General features: G+C 51.1%; 2 protein-coding genes across 2 annotated transcripts; both read left to right on the top strand.

Moving 5' to 3' along the window:
- The first annotated feature begins 1,772 nt into the window (after positions 1-1,772).
- PIGS (phosphatidylinositol glycan anchor biosynthesis class S) lies at positions 1,773-13,160 on the top strand. Its single transcript, XM_082680020.1, has 12 exons — positions 1,773-1,825; positions 2,106-2,245; positions 2,330-2,441; positions 5,651-5,740; positions 6,152-6,243; positions 7,711-7,918; positions 8,201-8,343; positions 9,061-9,175; positions 10,071-10,216; positions 10,772-10,872; positions 11,660-11,870; positions 12,229-13,160. The coding sequence occupies exons 1-12, from the start codon at positions 1,792-1,794 to the stop codon at positions 12,502-12,504; spliced, it is 1,668 nt and encodes a 555-aa protein (XP_082536146.1). The 5' UTR covers positions 1,773-1,791; the 3' UTR covers positions 12,505-13,160.
- A 1,202-nt stretch (positions 13,161-14,362) lies between these two features.
- Positions 14,363-20,100, top strand: UNC119 (unc-119 lipid binding chaperone). Its single transcript, XM_082678342.1, has 5 exons — positions 14,363-14,618; positions 18,123-18,236; positions 18,751-18,853; positions 18,963-19,135; positions 19,401-20,100. Exons 1-5 carry the CDS (start codon positions 14,396-14,398, stop codon positions 19,511-19,513), a joined length of 726 nt encoding a protein of 241 aa, XP_082534468.1. The 5' UTR covers positions 14,363-14,395; the 3' UTR covers positions 19,514-20,100.
- Positions 20,101-23,074: the final 2,974 nt, after the last annotated feature.

The raw sequence follows: 23,074 nt of genomic DNA on the forward strand, positions 1-23,074 counted from the left end.
ACCACATAGCAAATAAATGGTAGCAAAGCATGCTACTTTGTCTGTCTTCTTTACACATCCAATTCCCACCTCCCAGTTTCTGATCTCTGCTGACTACTGTCTCTGAGCCCTCTCCGACTGTGGAGGTGGAGAGGGTGGGTTTTGAGTTTTACTGGGCTTTAAGTTTGGGGGGGCAGGGGCACACCCAGTCACCATTCTCAGCTCAGGCTCTTGCTGTTGATGTCCGAGGCTGGAGCGTGGCAGTATGGAGGGCTGTGAGTCTTTCGGGAACTGCCACTTCAGAGGCACTTGGCAGCAGGTGCAGAAGGATGGAGTGAGGCAGGACTCAAGCTACTTCTGAACGCAGCTTTTGCACATGGCCCCAAACTGGGATAAGAGGCGATGGGAGGAGTCTCTCACCTCTCGGCTGTGTTAAGCCCTAATGAGGCTTGACACATTTCACCAGGGGGAGCCACTGCAGAAGGAGCACCTGGGTTGCCCAACAGGGAAAATCCCCAGGGCTCAGCGATGCCCGACACAGCAGGTTATCTAGCAGGTTGCCGAGAGCTGTTGCTCACGCCCAGTTGGGATAGATAGGGGCACAGAGGGAGCCAATTTAAGGGTCTGGGCAAGAGCAGACCTGGTGAAGTCTCATAATGAACTTTGACCACTTAGCTTGGACGTGGGGCTGTAGGTGGAGCACCTGGGTCTATCTGAGCAGATGAAAAGATGAGAGAACCTGCTGTGTGTTCTGTGTGAACTGGGGAGGCCATGCTCTGTGTGAAGTGCACAACCAATGCTCCGCCCAGCTAATTATGGCAATATGGGAGTGTAGGCCGATTGTGGCCTGATCTTGTATTAATAAAAATAGCTCAAACTTACATAGCAGTCTCCTGCCAGGCCCTATTCTAGTCACTTTACAGTTGTTAACTCATTTACTACAACAATTGTACATAAAGTAGATACTATTGCTATCCCTATTTATTTATTAAAACAATTTTATCTTTCTTGGCCACGTCACGGGGCATGCGGGATCTTAGTTCCCCGAATCGAACCCACGCTGCCTGCAGAGTCCTAACCATTGGACCGCCAGGGAATTCCCTGCTATCCCTATTTTAATATGAGGAAACAAGCACAGAGAGGTTAATAAACTTCTCAAGCTCACTCAGGTAAAGTGGTGAAGCTGGGATTTGAACCCAAGTGATCAGGATCATCCAGAATTCTGTGCTCATGAATTTTCAAGAATTTTAAGTGAGGTATTCAGACTTTAACAAGTTGCAAATGAATTCAAATGAATTTTAAAAATATTACATGAGCTAAATATCCTAAAAACGTACTATTAGCTTGCTCCTCCGAAAGAGGAGCTCTATAATAGGGATGATAAACAATGATCGTGATAAGCGACTTTCCGTGTGCTCTTTCCATGAATGACCTCGTTTTAGTCAAGAATCTCCATTTTTCAGATGAGAACACTGAGACTTACAGCTTCCCGTGGTCTCCCGGCTAGTATTTAACAACTGCAGAGTTTGCGCTCTTATTCCCTGGGCTAGGAGTGGGTTCCACAAGGAAGCGCAGGGTGTCTTCCAGCAAAACCGAAACCCGCACAGCTCCTCAATCGCCGTGGCAGCGTCCTTTCAATCTCTGGGAGAAGCTCTCTGCGCACCCCGCCCACCCTTCGTCGGTTTTCGTCTGGAGTGCCGCTCGTGATTGGTCGCGATCGCTGCCGTGGGCGCGCCCACTCCTTGCGGGTTTCCGATTGGGGGAGGCCTACGCAGCTCCTCCCTTCGGCAGCAAGAGTGGTTGGAAGCGAGTATGGCGGCCCCGGGGGCCGCAGCTACAGACCTAGGTGCGGCGGCTTTCGGGAGGGGGCTGCGGCTCGCGGATTGCGAGGGAGGAATGCGGGGGTGGGGACTGTGTTGTGCCAGAGGTCCCGCGGATGGGGGTTCGGGGTTCGTCTCAGACAGCATCCCTTCAGACTAGGGTCCGGGCCCCTCGCCGGGGAATCCCTTCGAGTGCGGGCTGAGAGGTTCTGAGTACAGCTTGCCGGGGCTCCTCCGCGTCGGGGGTGGGGCCGGCACCCGAGCCCACCTCTGGCGGCGCCTCAGTGGATCCCCCCGTGTCCCCAGAGGTGGTTCGAGGCAAGCGCGCCGCTCTCTTCTTTGCCGCGGTGGTCATCGTGCTGGGGCTGCCGCTCTGGTGGAAGACCACGGAGACCTACCGGGCCCCATTGCCTTACTCCCAGATCAGTGGGCTGAATTCCCTGCAGGTAAGACCTCGGTGGTGGAGGACCACGGGACAGCCCACCGGCAAGATGGAGACTCACTGATGGCCCTGATGCTTCTTCCCGCAGCTCCGGCTCATGGTGCCGGTCACTGTCGTGTTTACCCAGGAATCAGTGCCATTGGACGACCAGGAAAAGCTGCCCTTCACCGTTGTGCATGAGAGAGAGATCCCTCTGAAGTGTGAGTTCCTGATCAGGGCTGCCTTTCTGGTCTGAGTTCAGTCCGCAGATAGGTTGGATAGGCGGAGCATGGGTATCCCGTAAAGGTGATTACAAACTTATTAAAAGGCCACTTTGAATGAACAGTGTGTTTGCTAAGAAAAAAAGCAGCTTTAAATTCAGTATTCACCATTAAAGGGGCAGTTTTATTCATAAAACAGTTGTGCTACCTGATCAGAAGTAGGTGATGCTCATTACGGGTTAGGGGAGGATGTGGGATGTAGTGGAATGAACACAGGGTTTGGAATCAATTTGGACTTACATACAGACCTTATTCAGTTTAACATTAAATACTTTACGGAGTGTTAGGCACGTAGGTATCAGGAATTTGGGGATGAATAAGAAATTGATATTGGTTTCAAGAAATTCATAGGTAGGGGAGAGAGACAAAGAAATCTCAGAAGTATATAAGTATATAAGAAACAGAGATTGTACTTAAGAAAGAGACTATAACTGTCTGGAGGAAAGAAAGGTAGAGAAGGTTTTGAGAGCTGTAATTTTTAAGCCAGATTTTTAAAGGATATGTAGGAATTCAAGTTAAATAAGGAGGAGAGGGAAGGATAACACTAGTTAGTAATAATGATAGCTAATATTAGTTGTTCATTATATGCCAGAAACTCGGTGAAACACTTTACACGTGTTGCCTCATTTAATCCTAACATTATGGTCCCCATTTTAAGTCTCTTGTCTCTTTTATTATATACCAGCTCTCCCTACCCCATCCCAATATACTTGTTTTCATTGATTTGTTGGAGAAACCAGGTCATTTGTTTGATAGAACATCTCACATTCTGGATTTGGCAGATTTCTTCCTCTTGGTTTCATTTAATTTATTTCTCTAGTCTCCATATTTCTTATAAACTGGTAGTTAGATCTAGAGGTTTACTTAAAATCAGTTTTTTAATTTTTTAAAATTTATTTATTTATTTAATTTATAATTTGGCTGAGTTGGGTCATCATTGCTGCTCGTGGTCTTTCTCTGGTTGCAGAGAGCGGGGGCTACTCTTTGTTGTGGTGCAAGGGCTTCTCATTGCAGTGCCTTCTCTTTTTGCGGAGCATGGGTTCTAGGTACACAGGCTTCAGTAGCTGCAGCACGCGGGCTCAGTAGTTGCAGTGCGTTGGCTCAGTAGTTGTGGCTCGAGGGCTCTAGAGTGCAGGTTCAGTGGTTGTGGCGCACGGGCTTAGTTGCTCTGCAGCATGTGGGATCCTCCCGGACCAGGGCTCGAACCCGTGTCCCCTGCATTGGCAGGCGGATTCTTAAGCACTGCGCCACCAGGGAAGTCCTAAATTTATTTTTTGGCCGCACTTTGTGGCATGCAGGATCTTAGTTCCCCGACCAGGGATTGAACCCGTGCCCCCTGCAGTGGAAGCACAGAGTCCCAACCACTGGACTGCCAGGGAAGTCCCCAGGTTCAGTTTTTTTTTTTTTTTTAACATCTTTATTGGAGTATAATTGCTTTACAATGTTGTGTTAGTTTCTGCTGTATAACAAAGTGAATCAGCTATATGTATACATATATCCCCATATCCCCTCCCTCTTGCATCTCCCTCCCACCCTCCCTATCTCACCCCTCTAGGTGGTCAGAAAGCACTGAACTGATCTCCCTGTGCTATGCAGCTGCTTCCCACTAGCTATCTATTTTACGTTTGGTACTGTATATAGGCACATATATACAATGGAATATTACTCAGCCATAAAAAGAAGCGAAATTGAGTTATTTGTAGTGAGGTGGATGGACCTAGAGTCTGTCATACAGAGTGACGTAAGTCAGAAGGAGAAAAACAACTACTGGATGCCAGCACATATATATGGAATCTAAAAAAAAAAAAAGTGGTTCTGAAGAACCTAGGGGCAGGACAGGAATAAAGACGCCGACGTAGAGAATGGACTTGAGGACATGGGGAGGGGGAAGGGTAAGCTGGGGTGAAGTGACAGAGTGGCATGGACATATATACACTACCCATGTTCGGTTTTTTAGGCAAGAATACTTCACAGTTGGTGTGTTGTACTTCCTATCGTGTTATATCATGTAGTGGCCTGGTTGTTTCACTTTGGGTGATGCAAAGATGATTATTTAGTTCAGATATTGTCAGCTTGACTTCTGTATTTTAGTTCTCGGTCAACCTTTCACCTGATGATTTTAGCATCTGTTGATACTGGAATCCATTTCATTAGGTTGCAAAATGGCAATTTTTAAATTCTGCCATTTCTTCTGCATTCTTCTGGAATTCTGTAAAGAAGAACTTTCCCAATAAATTTTAGGTTCAGCTTGTCAAGTTCCAGGTGGCGAAAAAAATCCCTTTGGGATTGCCTTACATGTTTAGATTAACTTGGAGAGAATTGATATTCTGAGAATATTTAGTTTTTCCATCTAGGAGCCTTGTATGTGTTTCCATTTTATTCAGATCTTCTTTTATGTCATTGAGTAAAGTCTTGGTTTTTTTTTTTCTTACAGTTTTGTACATGTATTCCTGGATATTTTTATATTCTTTATTGTTACTGCAATTGGGATTTTTAAAAATATTGCTTTTTTAATTAGATATTGCTGGTATTTATTAGAAAGCTACCCATTCTTGCATTTTCTTATAATAGTTTTTTAGTTGGTTCTCTTTGATTCCCTTTGAAAATAATTATACTACTTCAAAAAGTGGCCATTTTGTCTCTTTCTTTCAAATATTCATGTTTCTCTTTTTTCACTTATTGCATTGGTCAGGAACTTCAGGAAGAACAGTGCTGAATAATAGGGGAGATAGCAGGCATCCTTGTTTTCGTGCTAATTTTAATGGAACTATAGTGTTTTGTCATTAAGTGTGCATCTTATTTTTATCAAGAATGTTCACTGAGTTTATTTTGAGACATCTATTGAAACGATCATATGGTTTTCCTCCTTTTACCTACTAATGTAATGAATATTGTAATAGATTTCCCTGTGGGGAGGGTACTTCAGGTTGAAGGTGCACAGCGAGAGGCAAGAGCTGGGCAGGTGGAAGAGGTGGAGTGTCATGTATTTATATCATCCATGCAGAAATCATTAGAATTGGCTGTTGCTTCTTGGTATTTCTCTGCAAACAATCATCTTGCTCTCCTCGGACACTGGACAGCATTAGGGCTGGAAGGGTGGGCAGAGTCTGACATTTGCTCTTCTCATCATGCTTCTTTCTCTCTCTAAGACAAATTGAAAATCAAATGCCGTTTCCAGAAGGCCTATCGGAGGGCTTTGGATCATGAGGAGGAAGCCCTGTCATTGGGCAGTATACAAGGTACTAGGAGGGGTGATCATTTTAACAGGAAGCCCTCTTTTTCCTTCTGATCTCTAAGTGTGTAGTTTCTATATCTTGTCCTTTTTTTGGGGGCCTGTGCCGTGTGTCCTGCAAGGATCTCAGTTCCCTGACCAGGGACTGAACCTGGGCCACGGCAGTGAAAGCCCGGAATCCTAACCACTAGGCCACCAGGGGACTCCCTCCATAACTTGTCTTAACTCCAAAATCTCTCTGGGAAAGCTGGGAATGAGATACCTTGTGTCTCAGCCTGGGCCACCCAGGGCCAGACCTGGCCACAGTGTCAGCTGGGTGTGAGCGGGAGGTGGAGTGATGGGTTAGGCACCGTGTGGGAGCCAGAGGGAGAGGGAATGGTGTTTGCGCTCCTGGTACACCACCTGTTCTTGTCCCCAGAGGCAGAAACCATGTTTGCTGAGCCATCGGAGCAAGCAGAGGGCTCCCTGACGGTGTACGTGATCTCTGAACACTCCTCACTTCTCCCTCAGGTAGGGTGAGCAGAGAGGCTGCGGACATGCCTTCTCCCTTCAGCTTGTCCTCTCCTAAGTCTCCTTCTTGCAGTATTGCTGCCCATTCCTTCCGTTTGCTACAGAAAACTCTCCTCAAGTATTTTTTAAAAAGAATGCAAATAGGGATTGTTTTCATTGACTCTGGGTCTTTCTAAATCCAAGGCTTGTATGTGGTTAAAGTTCCCTTTTTTAAAAAAATAAATTTATTTATTTATTTATTTGGGCCGCATTGGGTCTTCTTTGCTGCACGTGGGCTTTCTCTAGTTGCAGTGAGCGGGGGCTGCTCTTCGTTGAGGTGCGTGGGCTTCTCATTGCAGTGGCTTCTCTTGTTGCGGAGCACGGACTCTAGAGTGCAGGCTCAGTAGTTGTGGCACACAGGCTTAGTTGCTCTGTGGCATGCGGGATCTTCCCGGACCCGGGCTCGAACCCATGTCCCCTGCATTGGCAGGCGGATTCTTAACCACTGCACTATCAGGGAAGTCCTAAAGTTCCAATTTAAAGTGGAAAAAAAATCAATAGAGTTAAAGAAGCTGGTTTGAATGGGCTGTGATGATAATATGAGCAATACATTGACCTTTTCAGTTTCTGAGCAAAAGGTTTGGTGGGAGCTGTACCAGCTACCATTTTATTTTTTAATTTATAATGAAATATTAATTATTACAAAAAGATGAAGGAAAATTTTAATAAACATCCATGTACCCACCCCTAGCTTGCAAACTATAATACAGCCCTGTGCATCTCCATGATTATATCCCACTCCCTTGCAGCCAAAAGTGACCATAGTTTGTATGTATCATTTTCATATTTTTCTTTCAAGTTTTATCACATATATCTCTATAAACAATATGTTTAATTTTATATATTTTTGAACTTTATATAAATGCCGTAATGAAGCGCATGTTCTTCTCTAGTTTTCATTTTGCTTGACCTTTATGTTTGAATCATCTATGAAAATATGTCTAGTTGAATCTAATACATTCATTTAAAATTCTGTCTAATGTTTCATTGTATAAACATATCACAATTTATCCATTCTGTTGCTGACAGGCATTTGGATTGTCTCCAGTTTTATCCTATTACAAATAATGCTGATGTGAAAATTCTTGTACTTGCCTCTTTGCCATTTGCCATTTACTTATATCAAACTTTCCAGTTGTTTGTTTATTCTTGCTCAGCATGCCGTCTCTTAGTTTCCAGCCCATGAAGATATAGCTGTTGCCTGCACCTATGTCATCTGGGAAGGAGAAGGGAACTGAAATGAATGAAAACACTCATATATACCCATAGCTCAGAAATGTTGACATAAGAGTTCCCAATGAGTCTAGAGAGAGGTGCAGTCCTGTTGGTCGGTGGCAAAAGGCCAGATTCTCAAAGACAGGAGCCAGAGTGCTCTTCTGCTTTCTTCCCTGAGCCGTGGGCATTCTGTCCCTTGCTTGCCCCTCATAGGACATGATGAGCTACATTGGGCCCAAGAGGATGGCAGTTGTGCGGGGGATAATGCACCGGGAGGCCTTTAACATCATTGGCCACCGTGTAATCCAAGTAGCCCAGGCCATGTCTTTGACTGAGGACGTGCTTGCTGCAGCCTTGGCTGACCACCTCCCAGAGGACAAGTGGAGCTCTGATAAGAGGCGGCCTCTCAAGTCCAGCTTGGGTAGGGTGACCGGGCTGTGCCACGGGAAGGGAGAGGGAAATGAATTATGTGGAGACGGTGGGGCAGGAGGGGAATCTGCATGCAAACGCTTCACTCCTTTCTTCTGTGGTTTCATCTTTTTCTTAAAGCACTCGGTGTTCCTCATCCCAGTTTTATCCTCCCTTTGCGTCCATGATGGCAACCAGCCCCATTTCAGAGGAGAACCAAGTTCAACTCAGCCAGGGGTACAGGCTGCCTTTGATCCACAGATGCCTCTGGCTTCCCTGACTCCTGTTTTTATAGGCTATGAAATCACCTTCAGTTTACTCAACCCTGACCCCAAGTCCCATGACGTCCACTGGGACATCGAGGGGGCTGTCCGGCGCTACGTGCAGCCCTTCCTGAATGCCCTCAGAGCTGTGGGCAACTTCTCTGTGGACTCTCAGGTGAGACTGGGAGCAAGTTGAGGAGCCCTTTTCCCCGCTGCACCATCCTTTCCCAAGTCCCTCCATATTTGGCATTTACAAGTGTAGTCTGTTCTTCCAGCTCTTTGAGCTTGCTGATTTGCCAGGAAATTCCTGTGTATGTATATGGTTCTGGGGTCTACTTTTCCTCCTTGGTGTCCAGCTTGGGGAGTTTTGTCAATGCTTGTTAAAAAAGTAACTTCCTTATGGCTCCCTCTGGAACTGTATTCACCAGTTGTGCCATCCTAAAAATTTATTAAAAGACAAACAAAAAAACTTCCTGAGATATGTTAATGTAGTAACAACAAAGATGTGATGAATGTAGTCTTCTGAATTACACAGTGTCCTTTTAGGGAAAAGGTGGGAGAAATTTTTATCAGGTCTTGGTAGTGGGAGAAATTACTGCTGAATAACTGATTTGATTTGATCTTGTGGACACTGAATTATGCTATTCTTTGTTTAGGCTGTGAGAAAGCCTGGTAAAATAACGTGGTGTTCAAAACCTGGATTTAGTGTGTTAACTTTACCCTTGGCTTTGTTATTTTTTTCCCTACTCCTGCTTTCTCTCGGCCTTGATTTTTGTCTCTTATATTTTGCCCTGCCTAATGGTTATCTTTTTAAGGCACCTCAAATCTTTTGGGGGGACAAATTGGAATATAGCTCAGTAGACAAATAGCGTGCTCCCTCTTTGCTCTACAGATCCTTTACTACGCAGTGTTGGGGGTAAACCCCCGCTTTGACCCAGCTTCCTCCAGCTATTATCTGGCCGCACACAGCCTCCCCCATGTCATCAACCCAGTGGAGTCCCGGCTGGGTGAGTTCCTGACCATGAGGGTCTTTCTGCCAGGCCCGGGAAGGACCCTGAAGGCTCAGCCTGGGGTGGGAGGCGGGTTATATATAGCGATGGCTCCCAGGTTGGGTTGGTCCAAGGGCGTTGAGGAGGTGCTGGGCATTTAGGTTCCTTTTCCACGATAGTCTGTTGACATCTCCATCTCCACACTGTCACATCCAAAAGCATTGATTAAACATTCCCAACACTTTTTATAAACAAATGGATAGGCTGCGTCTCCCTCCCTGCAAGCCATCCAGGAAAAATATGGCCACACGTGTAGGAAAGACAGCAGCAGAAATACAGGAAGGCAGAATTTGAATCGACAGTTCTGCTGATTGAGGCTGAGGAACCTTGAAGCTGGGGTTCCAGTTTTTCACTTTGGCGCTGGTACCTCAGAAGAGTAGGTAGTACAGTACAGTAGAACTGTAATAGAGGCAAACCAAAGGGAGTATATCACTAGTTGTGGAATTTTAGGCACCAGGGTTAGGCCAGTGTGGACCAAGGGGTATGGGTGGGGCAGCACATGAGGCCTTGGTGAATTCCTCCTCCCTCCCTGCTTCCCTCCTTCCCTCCCTTCTTTCCTACAAGGTCCAAGGGACTGCTTTATGGCACTGCCGAAAAAGGTGGGAGGCTGTTGGAGGAGAGGCGATTTGGGGGCAGTTTGAGGCTGAGGACTGCACTTCATGTATGTGGCACATCTCGGGAGAATGCTGAGGTTGTTTAGCACAGAAACCCAGGCCTGGAGGATATCCTAGTGATTATCAGTTGGGGAAAATGAGGCCCAGAGTGAGTGACCAGCAAGTTAGAGGCTGACCTAGACCTAAGATCTAGACCCAGCGTGTTTGGTGTGCTGACTCCCCTTCTCTTTGTGCCACAGGATCTAGCGCTGCCTCCCTTTACCCGGTGCTCAACTTTCTACTCTATGTTCCTGAGCTTGCCCACTCCCCCCTGTACATTCAGGACAAGGATGGCGCTCCAGTGGCCACCAACGCCTTCCACAGCCCCCGCTGGGGTGGCATTATGGTATGGTCACACCACGGAGACCCCAGAGCCCAAACGTCAGGGGTGTTCGTTGAGACTGTTCTTCTGTTGTTCCTCTGGTGTCCTCTGTGGCCCAGCCTGGGTTGGGGGGTGGTGGTGAGGTGCTGTGAGCTCGTGCCCCCCACCGCCCCCCACCAGCCCCACTGCTTCTTATTTCCATCAGTGTTTATAGTAGGACGCTTTTGCACTTGCAGTTTGCGCTGACTTAGGACTATTCTGTGTATAACTTAGATCTTGGCCCTGTTTGTGGGAGTCTTAACAAGGTTGGGAATGTTGTCTCCCCTGTTAGATTGGAGTTTCTCATGGGTAGGAACTTTAAAATGGAATTAAAAATATTTCTTTAACAAAATTTTTGAGGGAGTAGAGGAGATAATTTATATAAAGCTCCTAATAGCAGGTATTCCAAAAATATTAGGTTTGTAATTTTTAAAGAGCACAGAGTATGTCTTCCTTTCCTCTCATGGCCTCCAGAGTGTCTAGGGCAGAGCTGTGCATGGTCCTGGCGTGATGTTGAGGCACCCTTATTTCCCCCTGCAGGTATACAATGTGGACCCCAAAGCCTACAATGGCTCGGAGCTGCCGGTGAGAGTCAAGGTGGACATGGTGCGGGTGATGGAGGTGTTCCTGGCTCAGTTGCGGTGAGGTCCTGGGGGATCCACTTGGGGGCGAGGCCACTGAGACTGACCACAGTCTCCTGGGCTGAGTGCAGTAAACCCTCACTTGGCAGGGACACCTTGGCTGTGCCTGGAGCCCCAAGGAAACCAAGAAAGGTTTCCAAGGATCACTTCATCCTTCTCTTAAGAAAGACTAGTTGTTGACAAAAAGCGTTTTAGGAAAAATAGGCTCATGAATGTCAGGTCCATAGGCTGTGATTAGGGATGCTTAAGAAAATAGCTGTTAATTCTTGTGCGAACGGATCTATTGATAGTGGCTTCCTGATGCCCTGTGTTGAGTATTCTAAGGCTGTGTCTGGGCTCATCAGGAAAGAGGATTCTGATTGATTAGCAATGTCTGCCATGGTGCAGGGATAGAGAGGCACAGCACGCATGCCTTGTCAGAGGTGGTCCTGGATCATCCCTTAACTAAGGCTCAGGGGCCCCATTTGTCCAAAGAGAGGGTAGACAGGGTGAGGGGATTAAACTAGTTGGTGTTAATTAGAAATATTTTAGCCATGGAACCTTTTTTCACACAAGATCTTATAATATAGAAACAATATAGAAACAGGTAAAAGTGAAAAACCACTAGTTAAAGTGGGGCTTGGGGCTCTGTGTTACTTAGTGTTGCTGCTCACCCCCTAAGACGCTAAGGCACTTCCTACAACCCCTGTGGTTCTGGGTGAGATCGAAAATCCTAATAGTTATTCTAGGAATCCTAACCATCTTCTCCCACCTTCTGCCCCTCTGACCTTCTTTGCTGTTCCTACAGGCTACTCTTCGGGATTGCTCAGCCCCAGTTGCCTCCAAAATGCCTGTTTTCAGGGCCTAAGAGTGAAGGGATAATGAGCTGGGAGCTGGACCGGCTGCTCTGGGCTCGGTCAGTGGAGAACCTGGCCACAGCTACCACCACTCTCACTTCCCTGGCCCAGCTTCTGGGCAAGATCAGCAACATTGTCATCAAGGACGATGTGGCATCTGAGGTAAGCAGGCAGGGGATGGATTCTGTGGCCTAGGACTGGAGTGGCCAGCAGGGCCCAGGGTGTGGTGAAACCAGAGAGCCATTTGAGGTCCAGAGGATGTGTGGGCATGCCATCCTTGAGTGCCCAGGCTTCCTCTAGAGGTCAGTGCCAGCTCCCTAGTAAGGAGTCTAAGTGCGGGTGTGAGGTGTTAAGCAGGCACTAAGAAGATACCCCCTAGCCCTTTTCTACCGGCCTCCACATATCCTGGGCGAACTCCAGGCAACCTGCCTGGTAGACGGAAGACACAGTGAGGCCCTCTCCCACCCTCCCCACCAACCGATGCCTAGGACGTTTTGGTAACTCCCTGCCCCTTTCCTAGGTGTACAGGGCTGTAGCTGCAGTCCAGAAGGCAGCGGAGGAGTTGGCCTCTGGGCACCTGGCTTCTGCCTTCGTTGCCAGCCAGGAAGCTGTGACATCCTCAGAGCGTGCCTTTTTTGATCCCTCGCTCCTCCACCTCCTCTATTTCCCTGATGACCAGAAGTTTGCCATCTACATCCCACTCTTCCTGCCTATGGCTGTGCCCATCCTCTTGTCCCTGTTCAAGATCTTCCTGGAGACTCGCAAGTCCTGGAAAAAGCCTGAGAAGATAGACTGAGCAGGACAGCATCAGTAGGAAGCCTTCCTTTCCAGCCAGGAGGGGAGGTGTTAGATTGAGAGGCACATAATGGGGCCTGCCACAAATGACTTGTCTCCAGCCTGCTCTGTTGCTACTCCAGCAGTCAAAGTATAACACTCCTTCCCGTTCTTCTGACTCAGGTCCCTCCCACTCTTCATCCCCCCACCCCCCCACCCCCCTATCCTCAAAAGACACATCATCTGGGCCTCCTTACCCGGCCTGAACTTGAAGGCCCTTTTCTGTCTCCCTCTGGAGCAGGGGCAGCTTGTGCTTCTGCCCTGTTCCTCACAGTCCTCTTGCACTGAGAGGGAGCATTAGGGGAAAGCCCTGGGTTGGATTCTAGGGCCCTTCTCTCCACGCTTCTCTCTAACCCCTCAGGGAGGGCCCTAGCACTGCTCTCATAGAAGGGGCCAAGCACCTGTCACCTCTGGGACCTTCTCCTTGACTCCCCTCCCTCCTGGCTGGCTGTACCTGTTGTGTGCAGCCTGATGCTGGGTGTGGCAGAGGTTCCCTTCACCCTTTCATAGAGGCAGTGTGGTGAGCGGGGAAAGTTCTGGACTTGGGATTAAACATGCCTGAATTCAAACCCTTGCTTCTGTACTTATCATCTGGGGAGCTTTGAACAAGCCACTTTATCCTCTCTGAGCCTCAGTTTTTCATTTGTTAAAATAGTACTAATGATACCTCCCCTACAAGGTGGTTGTGAGGATTAAATGTGATGAGCCTGTGATAGTATCTGGTATATTCTGGGCTCTCAAGAAACATTGGTTGAATGTGAATTGGAATGATATGAAGTATGAGCATACCTTTCATTCTTCATTCGTGTGTAAGTAATGGTTTCCTGGTGTCTGTCCTCCTGGGCTCACTGGTCCATTTTGCTTCCACCTGGCCATGTGCCCTTCTTGCCTCGATGTCCTGGAGGGCCCTGTGGTGGCTGGACATTGTAGGCTATTGTCCTTCGATATGTCCTGGGTTGTCTAGCAGGGGGTCTGGGAGAGAATAGCTTGTACCAGTGTAAGCCCTCAGATACTAACTGATTCATAAATTCAAAAAAAGAACATACAGTTGACGCTTGAACAACGTCGGGGGTGGGGTGCCCACCCTCTGTGCATTCAAAAATCAGAGCATAATTTATATTTGGCTCTGTTGATCTGCAGTTCCATATCCAGAGATTCAGCCAACCCATCGTGTAGTACTGTAGTATTTTCTACTGAAAAAAATCCACAGATAGGTGGACCCACGCACTTCAAACCCATGTTGTTCAAGGGTCAACGGTATTGAGCACAGGCTGCACGGGGCACTGTGCTAGGTGCTGGGTATTATAGAGAACAAAGACAGGATCTCCACTTTCACTGAACTGGTCTTTTAGGAGGCGGAGGCAGTGAGCAAATGAAACTAATTTCAGATAATGCATTAGAAAGAAAAAACAGGCTGATCAGATAGTGCCTGGGGGTGTTTGAGAGGGTCTCTGAGCAGATGACATTTGAGCTGAGACCAGAAGGACAAGAGGAGGCCATCTGGGGGAAGAGCATCCCAGGCAAAGACCCTGAGGTGGGAACTTGCTTGCGGGCAGAGGGAGGGGCGGAGTGGCTAGAGTACAGCGAGTAAGAAGGAAAAGGTAGCCAAAACCCCTTAAAATCCCTATCGAAAAAATGAAAGAAGCCCAGGGCGGGCCGCCTCCCTGCCCCGGGTGAGTAGCCCAGGTGGGCGGGAGGTGGGCGGGGCCAGTACCGGGCCCACCCTGGGGGCGGGGCGGCACCTGGGGCCCCTGCCCGGCCGGGGGCGGGGCTGCGGACGCTCCCCCTTCCCTCGGCTCCAGCTGGCGCAGGCAGCCGCCGCGGCAGCAAGCTGGCTGCGGCCCCGGGAGGCCATGAAGGTGAAGAAGGGCGGCGGCGGCGGGGCCGGGACGGGGGTGGAGCCCGCTCCAGGGGCCTCGGGCCGGAGCGTGGAGACCAAGACGGAGCTGCAGGCGGAATCCGAATCCGGGTCCGAGTCGGAGCCGGAGGCAGGCCCGGGGCCCAGGCCGGGGCCGCTGCAGAGGAAGCAGCAGATCGGGCCGGAGGACGTGCTGGGGCTGCAGCGGATCACGGGCGGTGAGCACCCGCGAGGGAGCGCCGCCCGCGGGCGGGAGCGGGAGAGCACGAGAGGGGGCCCTCGAGGCGCGCGGAGCCCGGGCCCCCGCCCCCTTTCCCGCCCTCCCCCCGCCTCCCCTCCCCCACCAGAGTCCCCCTCCACGTCTGACTCCAGGCCTGAGATCTCATGTTCCCCCTTCCCTTGATCTCTCTCTGCGTCCCTCTTGTCCCTTTAGAGATTTATTTCCACCCCACTCCTTCCTTTTTGAGGAGTCCATCCCCCTTTCCCAGGTGGAAGTGGAGCAACACCTGCAACTGTGACCCCCTTCCCCACAGAGCCTTCAGAGCCCTTTGAAGATTTTCTCTGCAATAATGAGGAAGGGGGCTGAGTGCAGTCTACCCTCAGTCTCCTCCACCCTGGAGGCTAGGTGGAGGCTGAGTTACTAGGGTGGTATCAAAACCCTCAGTTCTCCCCGACCACTAATGCCTTCACCCTGGACACCCCAGGAAGTCTGGGGCCATCCCCCTCCCCAGGAAAGGACCTGAGGAGGAAGCTTCAGTGGGTTGGCTCTGGGCGCTCTCAAGGGAGTGGGTTAATGCCCACCCTTAGCCTGGACTAGGGCCTGTCCTGTTTTGGGAGGCCAGGTCTCCACTGTGGTTGAGTTTCTGAGCTGGACTGCCTAAGTTGAAGTTCCAACTTTGCCATGTTATTGACTGTGTGACCTTGGGCTAATAACTTCACCTCTCTGAGCATATTCATCTGTAAAACAGGGATAATGATACCTACCTTGCAGAGCTATTGTGAAAATAAATCCTCTGATTTTGCACCATGCCTGGCATGCTGTGCATGCCCTGTAAATAGGGCTCTTTTATCAATAGTACTGAGGGCCCCACAGGACTGCTCATGGCTGCTGCCTAGAGGCAGACAACTGGGCATTCAGGGCAGGGGAGGGGGTCACCATAGGCAGGGAACAAGGACTGGAAAGTCTCATGGCAGAGGCAGTGGCTGAGCCTCAAAGAACAGAAGGCGTTTGGAGTGGCCTACTGCCTTGGCCTCATTGATTAGTAACCCTGCCGCAGCTCCCTCTGAGAGAGCAACTCTTGGGGCTCCCCTGTGGGGGTAGGGGGCAGATGCTGGGGTGGAGCTGAGCTCTGGAGCTGCAGGAGCAGCAGAGCCCAGGGCTTCCAAACAGAGCTGTGGAGGAGACCATGGTGGCGGGTCTAGGCCTGTGCGTCTGGGTCCTCGGGGGACCAGCATCTCCCGTCTCTCTGAGCCAGGCAGCAACCATTCTTGGCTAGGCCCCCAGAGCGCTGAGCTGCCTTACCCAAGCAGGCACTGGTAGAGGGAGGGGGCCCGGGCCAGTCTGATGTTGGTGCCAATTGGGCTGTAATTGGCAACAGCAGCATTTAGGATTCAAGTTAGCTCTGGGGCAGAACTTACTTATAGGGTGTCTAACTTGTCCAGGTCCTAGGTAACTTTAGAAGTTATTTTGCAACTATGGGGGCTTCCAACCCATGTACGACCGTGTGTCTCTGAATTTGGAGGAAATTTATAGCCCTTAGAGATGCGGCATCTGCTGTAGATGAGCAGAGGAAGAGTCTTCACAGGAGCGCTTTCTTTTGTAAAAGTTGAGAACAGGCCTCCAGGACTCTCCTCACTGACACCCCTGCCTGGTCTCTCCTGACCTTAATCGCACAGGTCTGAGGTTTTTTGTTCCTGGATTACTCAGCCCTGAATCCAGCTTAGGAAGCTATTTGTGGCTGAGGGGAAGAGAGCAGTTGTGTTCTGAGCCCTCGGCCAGTCTGCCCCTTATCTGGCCTGACCCTCGGTCCCAGGCCTCATCCTTCTCTAGCAGAGGGAGGGAGTGGAGGTGGTGTCCTGAGCCATGGGCCTCTCCTGTTCCTCACTTCCTCTAGGGACAGAGGAGTTGATAGGTTGAGTTTGCGGCAGAATAGACTGAGGTCATACTGCAAGTTGTTCTCAAATGAGAGGAGAGGCTCCAGAAGTTAGAGAATGGGGGAAGAAGGAGGACTTTATGCGGAGCTGGGAGTTGGGCAACTAGGTTGCTGTTCCCAGTTCTGCCACATCCTCTCCTTATGCCCCGCACCCTCCTTCTACATCTTTGGATTAGTGCTTACTTTCTGTGAAAATAAGGTGTGTACAGCGTGAGGTAGGAGTTGCCTACTTCCATTCCTCCTCCTCTCCTCTCACCACCATGGGCTGTGATGGGCAGGCCAGGGCTCAGGCCCCTCCACAAGCCCTATGTAGTCCCTGCTGGACCACAAGGTGCCAGGTGGCTACCAGGAGGGCTTCCTGGAGGGGGCTGCCCCAGGCTTGAGGGAGAGAGAATGACTTTACATTCACTTCCTCTTCCTGCCCCAGAGGAATAAGAGGTGGTCTAGGGACCTGGAGGGTGATTTCCGGGCCTCTACGTGGAGGATGTGATGCTATGCAGGCTGATAGCACCAGAGCCCCCACTGCACTTCTCTGTTCCTTCCTATTTGCTGCCAGGGCCTCCTTGAGTGCTTGCAGTTGCTGCTGCACGAGCGGTGAGGGTTGGATCAGGCCCTGCTATTTCTAAGCTTCCTCAAGCAGGGCCCACCACTATTCCTGGTTCCTCTTCTGGGCTGGAGGACTTCCCTTACCCCGTGCACACCCCCGATGCACCTGCCACACCCTCTTACTGGCCTTGCCTGTACTCTTCTCTCTGGGGGTGGCTCAGCATCAAGGCTGGATGGATGACCTTTGAGGGGGTTCCCTCTGTTTGCTAAGGCCTCCTCCTGCTTGAAGATCAACAGGGATGGGAGCAAAGGTGGCTCCCTTCCCCCCAATATTCCAGGCTCTGGGCTTGGGTCAGCAGAGCTTTGGCTAAGCTGCTTAAGGGAGCTGGGTTGGTGTAAGCCTCTTATGGGGAGAGGAGGGGCCGGGGTGGGGGTGAGGAGGGATAGGGAAAGGGTTGTTCGCTTGCCCCAGCACTACCCAGGTCAGAGAAAGTCCTTGTTTGACACACCTAGATGTGTGCCAGGGGTGGCTATGGGGTGGGGGCGGGGGCATCCTCTCCCGAGGTAGAGCTGTGTCACCCCTGTTAGAGTGAGGTTCCTAAAAGCAGGGCTCTACCTTCCCTCTCAGGGTGGCGGGGAAGGGCTCCCCATCAGATTAGAGACTCATTTGGTTAAACGTCACCGAGCCAGTCCTGGCAAAGCAGAGGCTGGAATAAGGGCCCTCAACCCCTGGGTGGGCGGCAAAGTGTTGGCAAGCTGACCTTGTCCTCCACCCTGCCCCTCCCTGACCCCAGAGGCTACCAGGATGGAACGATTTGTCTCCCATTAGATCCCAATGGCAGAGCTATGTCTCCCGCACACTATGGGGCTCCCCCAGGGTGGGGGCTCACTTCTCTCTTTCTGCAAGGCAGTGACCTTAGGAGCAGGGAAGGTGGTAGCTAGTTCAGGGTTCCACTAAAGCCGAGTTGGCAGCAGGGGCTTCTGGGCAGGCCCCTTCCTTGCTCAGCCGCCCATCTCCCCTAGACTATCTGTGCTCCCCTGAGGAGAATATCTACAAGATTGACTTCGTCAGGTTCAAGATTCGGGACATGGATTCAGGCACTGTTCTCTTTGAAATCAAGAAGCCCCCAGCCTCAGGTGAGTGGGTTGGGTGGGCCATCGACAGAGGGAGGTGGGCGAGGGCTGTGAAATGGGCTGCCCAGGGACTCCTCAGGCTACAGAGGAGTCAGAGCAGAGCTGGGATTTGCACCCAGGCCTTCTCAGGAGACACCAGGCAGGGGGGCCTCTGCCTGGGGCTGGGCCTCTTCCTTTCCTTCCCTGTGCTCCTGGGGTTAGACATCTTGGGAAGACAATCCTGCCTCTTCAGTCCCTGCCAGCCTGCCCCCTGCAGGCCCCCTTGGGAACTGCAGTCCCAGAGGCCCCAGGTCTTTTTGTCTCTTGTGGCTCAGGGAATCTCAGTTGAAATTGGTGACCCGCTGACCAGTTGGAAGCAATTGGAAGCATTCAGCCAGTGGTCTGAACCCTCAATATACATCAGGATCTCCTGAGGAGTTTTGAAAAATTCAGACAGATGAGGGGCCTGGGGTGAAAGCCCGGGTGGGCATGGGCCCCAGCCTGAAACCCACTGAGCCCCAGCTGGGGTGCATTACAGAGCGGTTGCCCATCAACCCACGGGACCTGGACCCCAATGCTGGGCGCTTTGTCCGCTACCAGTTCACGCCTGCCTTCCTCCGCCTGAGGCAGGTGGGAGCCACGTGAGTCACTGGGCCGGGGTGAGGGCTAGGGGGGTGCTGAGATGCGGGTGAGGGTGGTAGGGAGCCCTTCTTGAGTCCCAGCTCAGCCCCGCCCCCTTCTCTCACTCAGCGTGGAGTTCACGGTGGGAGACAAGCCTGTCAACAACTTCCGCATGATTGAGAGGCACTACTTCCGCAACCAGCTGCTCAAAAGCTTTGACTTCCACTTTGGCTTCTGCATCCCCAGCAGCAAGAACACCTGCGAGCACATCTATGATTTCCCCCCTCTCTCTGAGGAGCTGAGTGCGTGGGCAGGGCCCTGTGGGAGGGATGCAGGGGGACTCAGAGAGACCAAGTTGTGGGGAGTGTGGGTCTGAGCCCCTTTCTTCCCTCCCTGGGTCTCTTGTGTCCGGCCACCATTCGTGTGTCATCTGTAGGGAAACTGAGGCTCAGAGAGGCTGGGGGAACTCTTTGTTCAGCTTGTCCGCGTCCCCTAGTCCTGAAGCCCCTGCAGTGGCCTGGCTCAGGCTTCTGACCTTTGCCCCAACTGGCTGGGTCTCTCTTGCAGTCAACGAGATGATTCGTCACCCATATGAAACACAGTCTGACAGCTTCTACTTCGTGGATGACCGGCTGGTGATGCACAACAAAGCAGACTATTCCTACAGCGGGACGCCCTGACCCCCAAACCAGCCCCTGCCCCAGGAGGGTCCTGGGCCCGCAGCCGTGACCACCCCAGCACTCACCTGCCAGCCCCAGGTCTTCCGCCTGGGCAGTGCTCCAGAAGCCCTGAACCCTTAGTCAGTGTTGGGAGGGCGGGTGCCTGACGTCCCCCGTCCAAGTCTGTGCAGCCCATGGGGCCTGGCACGTGGGGTGGGGTGGTGGGGGCTGTTTGCCTCCATAGCCAGGAAGACTTCCCGTGGGAGGAGTAGCCAGGACTTGCGGACAGCCGAGCTGGGCCTCTTGGGCCCAAGTTTCAGAATAGTGTTCCCCTATCCAGGCTTTGACTAGGTTGGGGCAGGGACCCATTCCCTGTCCCCTGCCCACCACTGACAGGCCATTTAGAGTTGTAAATTCACAGAGGAAGGCCCTTGTGGGGTCTGGCAGTCAAGCTTCCCAAGGGGGTCTGGGCCCTGACCACAGCCCCGGCCTCTACCATCAGGGGCTGAGATCCTGCCTGAGGTGTGGGAGGGACCTGCCCAGATTGCAGCCTGGAGTAGGGGTTGGACCAACTGTATATAGTTTTCAATAAACTCTTTCTCCTTTTCTGTTCTCTGGTTGTGGGCCAGCATGTGCGTGTGGTGGTGGCTGAGGGGGCCGTGATGTGGTCCCAGGGCCCTCCTGTCTCCTAACCCGCTGCAGCCTGACCCCCACCCGGCATCTAGAGTCAGCACTTAGTATGTGTTGCAGCTGGAAAGGGTTTTTCCTTTGATAAGGAAGGAGACCCAGGCCTTGAGAGGGGAACCTTTGGCCAAAAGTCGTAGCCAGCCCTGAAGAACAGAGAGAGGCTGGGACAAGGGCCCCCGACTCTACGGTAGGAGGGGAGGTGTTGGGGAGGTGGCCTTGCCCTCTACCACACCTTCCCTGACCCCCAGAGGCCACTAGGACCGTTAGGTTGTCCTTTTAGCCCTCATCAGTGAGAGAAGGCTGAGGCCTGGAGCCATCTTGCCCTCAGCTGCCTTGGGGAGGCCCTCTGGCCTGGCTGCCCTGCATATAACATCACCCCCAGTCCTACCCCAGACCCAGCGGAGGTCTTTGTTTCCTTAATGGAGGAAATTCAGGAACTGAGATCGCTGGAGAGTTTACTGCAGGGTTTACAGCTTACTGTTCCAAGCGCCAATTTGGATACACGTGGCGCTAGTCTGCCCTCTCCCTCTCTGGGCTGAGGAGTTCATCTAACCCTGAGGGGCCTGGAAGGGCTGGAATTCAACTGGGTTCTGTGGAGCACTTGCTGGGGGCCGGGACCTGGGCTGAACTCTGGGATTCTAAAATGAGAGAGACACAGGGAACGAACACCTGTCCCTAGAATGAGATGAACTGGGCATACAGGGGAGCAACAGTCGTCCTGCTTCGAGGGTCCTAGGGAGGATTCTTGGAAGAATCTTATTTACCCCAGCATTCAGGGCACAAACAAGGGATTCAGTCTCTACTCCTCCCTGTTTCCAGCTCCATCCAATCAGTCACCAGTCGTGGAGATTTCACCTCTTAAAAATCTCAACTTCATCTCCTTCTCTCCAGTTCCTTCACCTCTCACTCGAATTCCTACAGTTACACTCCTCAACACCCCTCTGCCACTACTATGCTAGTACGTGGACTCTGGAGCCAGACTGCCTAGATTTGCATCCTGACACTGCCACTTAATAGCTGTGCAATGTTGGCAGTGCAAGTTAACCTCTCTGGGCCTGCATTTTCTGAAAAATGGGTATAATCCTCAGAATTGATTGTGAGCAGTCTAAGTTAACACATACAAAGCACCCAGGCTTGGGCCTAGCCCTCAATATATATTGGCTATTGTTAGCTTCATTTTTTCCAATCCACCCTTCACTCAGCTGCCAGAGATAATCTGGCCAGGTCATTCCCGCTTAGTCTTCCTCAGTGGCCCACCATTGTCAGAAGCCCCAACACCTGAACCACAAGGCTCCACAGGTCTTTCACGTTGTAAATATTCACTTTGTTGAATGCAGCTGATAAATCTTGCCTCCAAACCTTTGCTTTATGCCGTTCACTGGGCCTGAATGCTCTTCCCTCATCTCTTCCTGTCAAAGTTGTCCTAAATTTTCAAGCATGTGTGATGGTGGCTACCTGGCTCTACTGGTGTTCAGTGAGCAGGGGACCGGAATGCCAAATGTGCTCCACTTAATGGGACACTCAGTGCTAACCGTCCACCCCTCACAACGGAGGGTCACTGAATGGGCGTGTGTAACCCCAGGGAAGGCCAATGAGCATTTGAGAGCAGGGCAGAGGGAGAGGAACCAGTGATGGAGACAGGAAGAAAAGCCGGAGAGGTGAGGACAGGAGCCTGTTTGGGAGCAGGCTGTTTTAAAACTGAGGGAAGAAAGAATTTCACCAAGAAGTAAGTGGTCAGCAACTGTCAGCTGTCACAAAGGGGAGGAAGGGGCGTGGGATGGGAGGGGGTTTTGGTTTGCAGATGAGGCTGTACAGGTATACAAGTGTTTGGAGTTGGAAGTGTCGTTTTGGAGGTTACAAGTATACAGAGAAGGTATAGCAAGCAAGAGGGACTTTTAGGCCAACACAGGTGTCAGGAAGGAAACCCTCCCCTACCACTCTGGTAACAGTCCTCACTGCACCTGCTAAATCGAATCGGGTTGGGGTCCTGGATCGGGCCTGCTGTACTTCCACCTTCAGATGGATAAGGAGGTCCCTGTTCTGAGGTCCCCATCCCTGGAGCATGTACCAAAGAGGCCCTCATCTGTGTCCCCTGGGCGTGGAGGAGCCTGGCTGGGAGAAGCCTTGGCACCCTGCCTCCTTTTAAGTCTTCATGCCTCTGGCACTGTTCCTACTGCTAATGGTGCAACTTGATGCATTTGGTTCCTGGCACTTTTCCTGGGAACCCAGAGGATCCCTGGGCAGTAGAAGGAGGAAGAAGACAGGGCCAGGTGGGGCTAGTCCTGGCTCTGGTGATGACGAGCTGTTGACCTTGAAGGCTGATCTGGACCTTGCCAGACCTGGGCCTCAGATTCTGTCTCTTTGAAGTCAGCCAGATATTTTTGCTTTGACTCCTTAGGGGTGTCACGAGGACCTCACCCCTGGGTTGAGCAGGAAAACCCAAATTCTACAGGGAGACCCACCACACATGCCCACCTGGGCTGGAGCCGGGGTGCACATGGGGACTGCCACACCCTTTGTAAAATATTGAGATGCTTCCCTTCCAGATGGTGAAGAGCTGCTGTCCCAAGCCCCTAGTGCCTTCCTCCCTAGGCTGGCCCCTCCCCTGAGAGCCACCCTCCATTTCCCCGCCACCTGGCAACTAAAGCAAGGGTGCTTTACTTTTTTGTGTGTCATGGACCCAATGTTGTCTCTACTGAAGCCTGTGGACAATAAGGTTTTGTGTTTTTTTTATTTTTTAAAAAATTAATTTTTATTTTTGGCTGTGTTGGGTCTTTGTTGCTGTGCGCGGGCTTTCTCTAGTTGCAGCGAGCGGGGGCTACTCTTCATTGCGGTGCGTGGACTTATTGCAGTGGCCTCTCTTGTTGCGGAGCACGGGCTCCAGGCACGCAGGCT

This window comes from Grampus griseus, assembly GCF_964374135.1.
Source record: "Grampus griseus genome assembly, chromosome: 20".
Taxonomy (NCBI): Eukaryota; Metazoa; Chordata; class Mammalia; order Artiodactyla; family Delphinidae; genus Grampus; species Grampus griseus.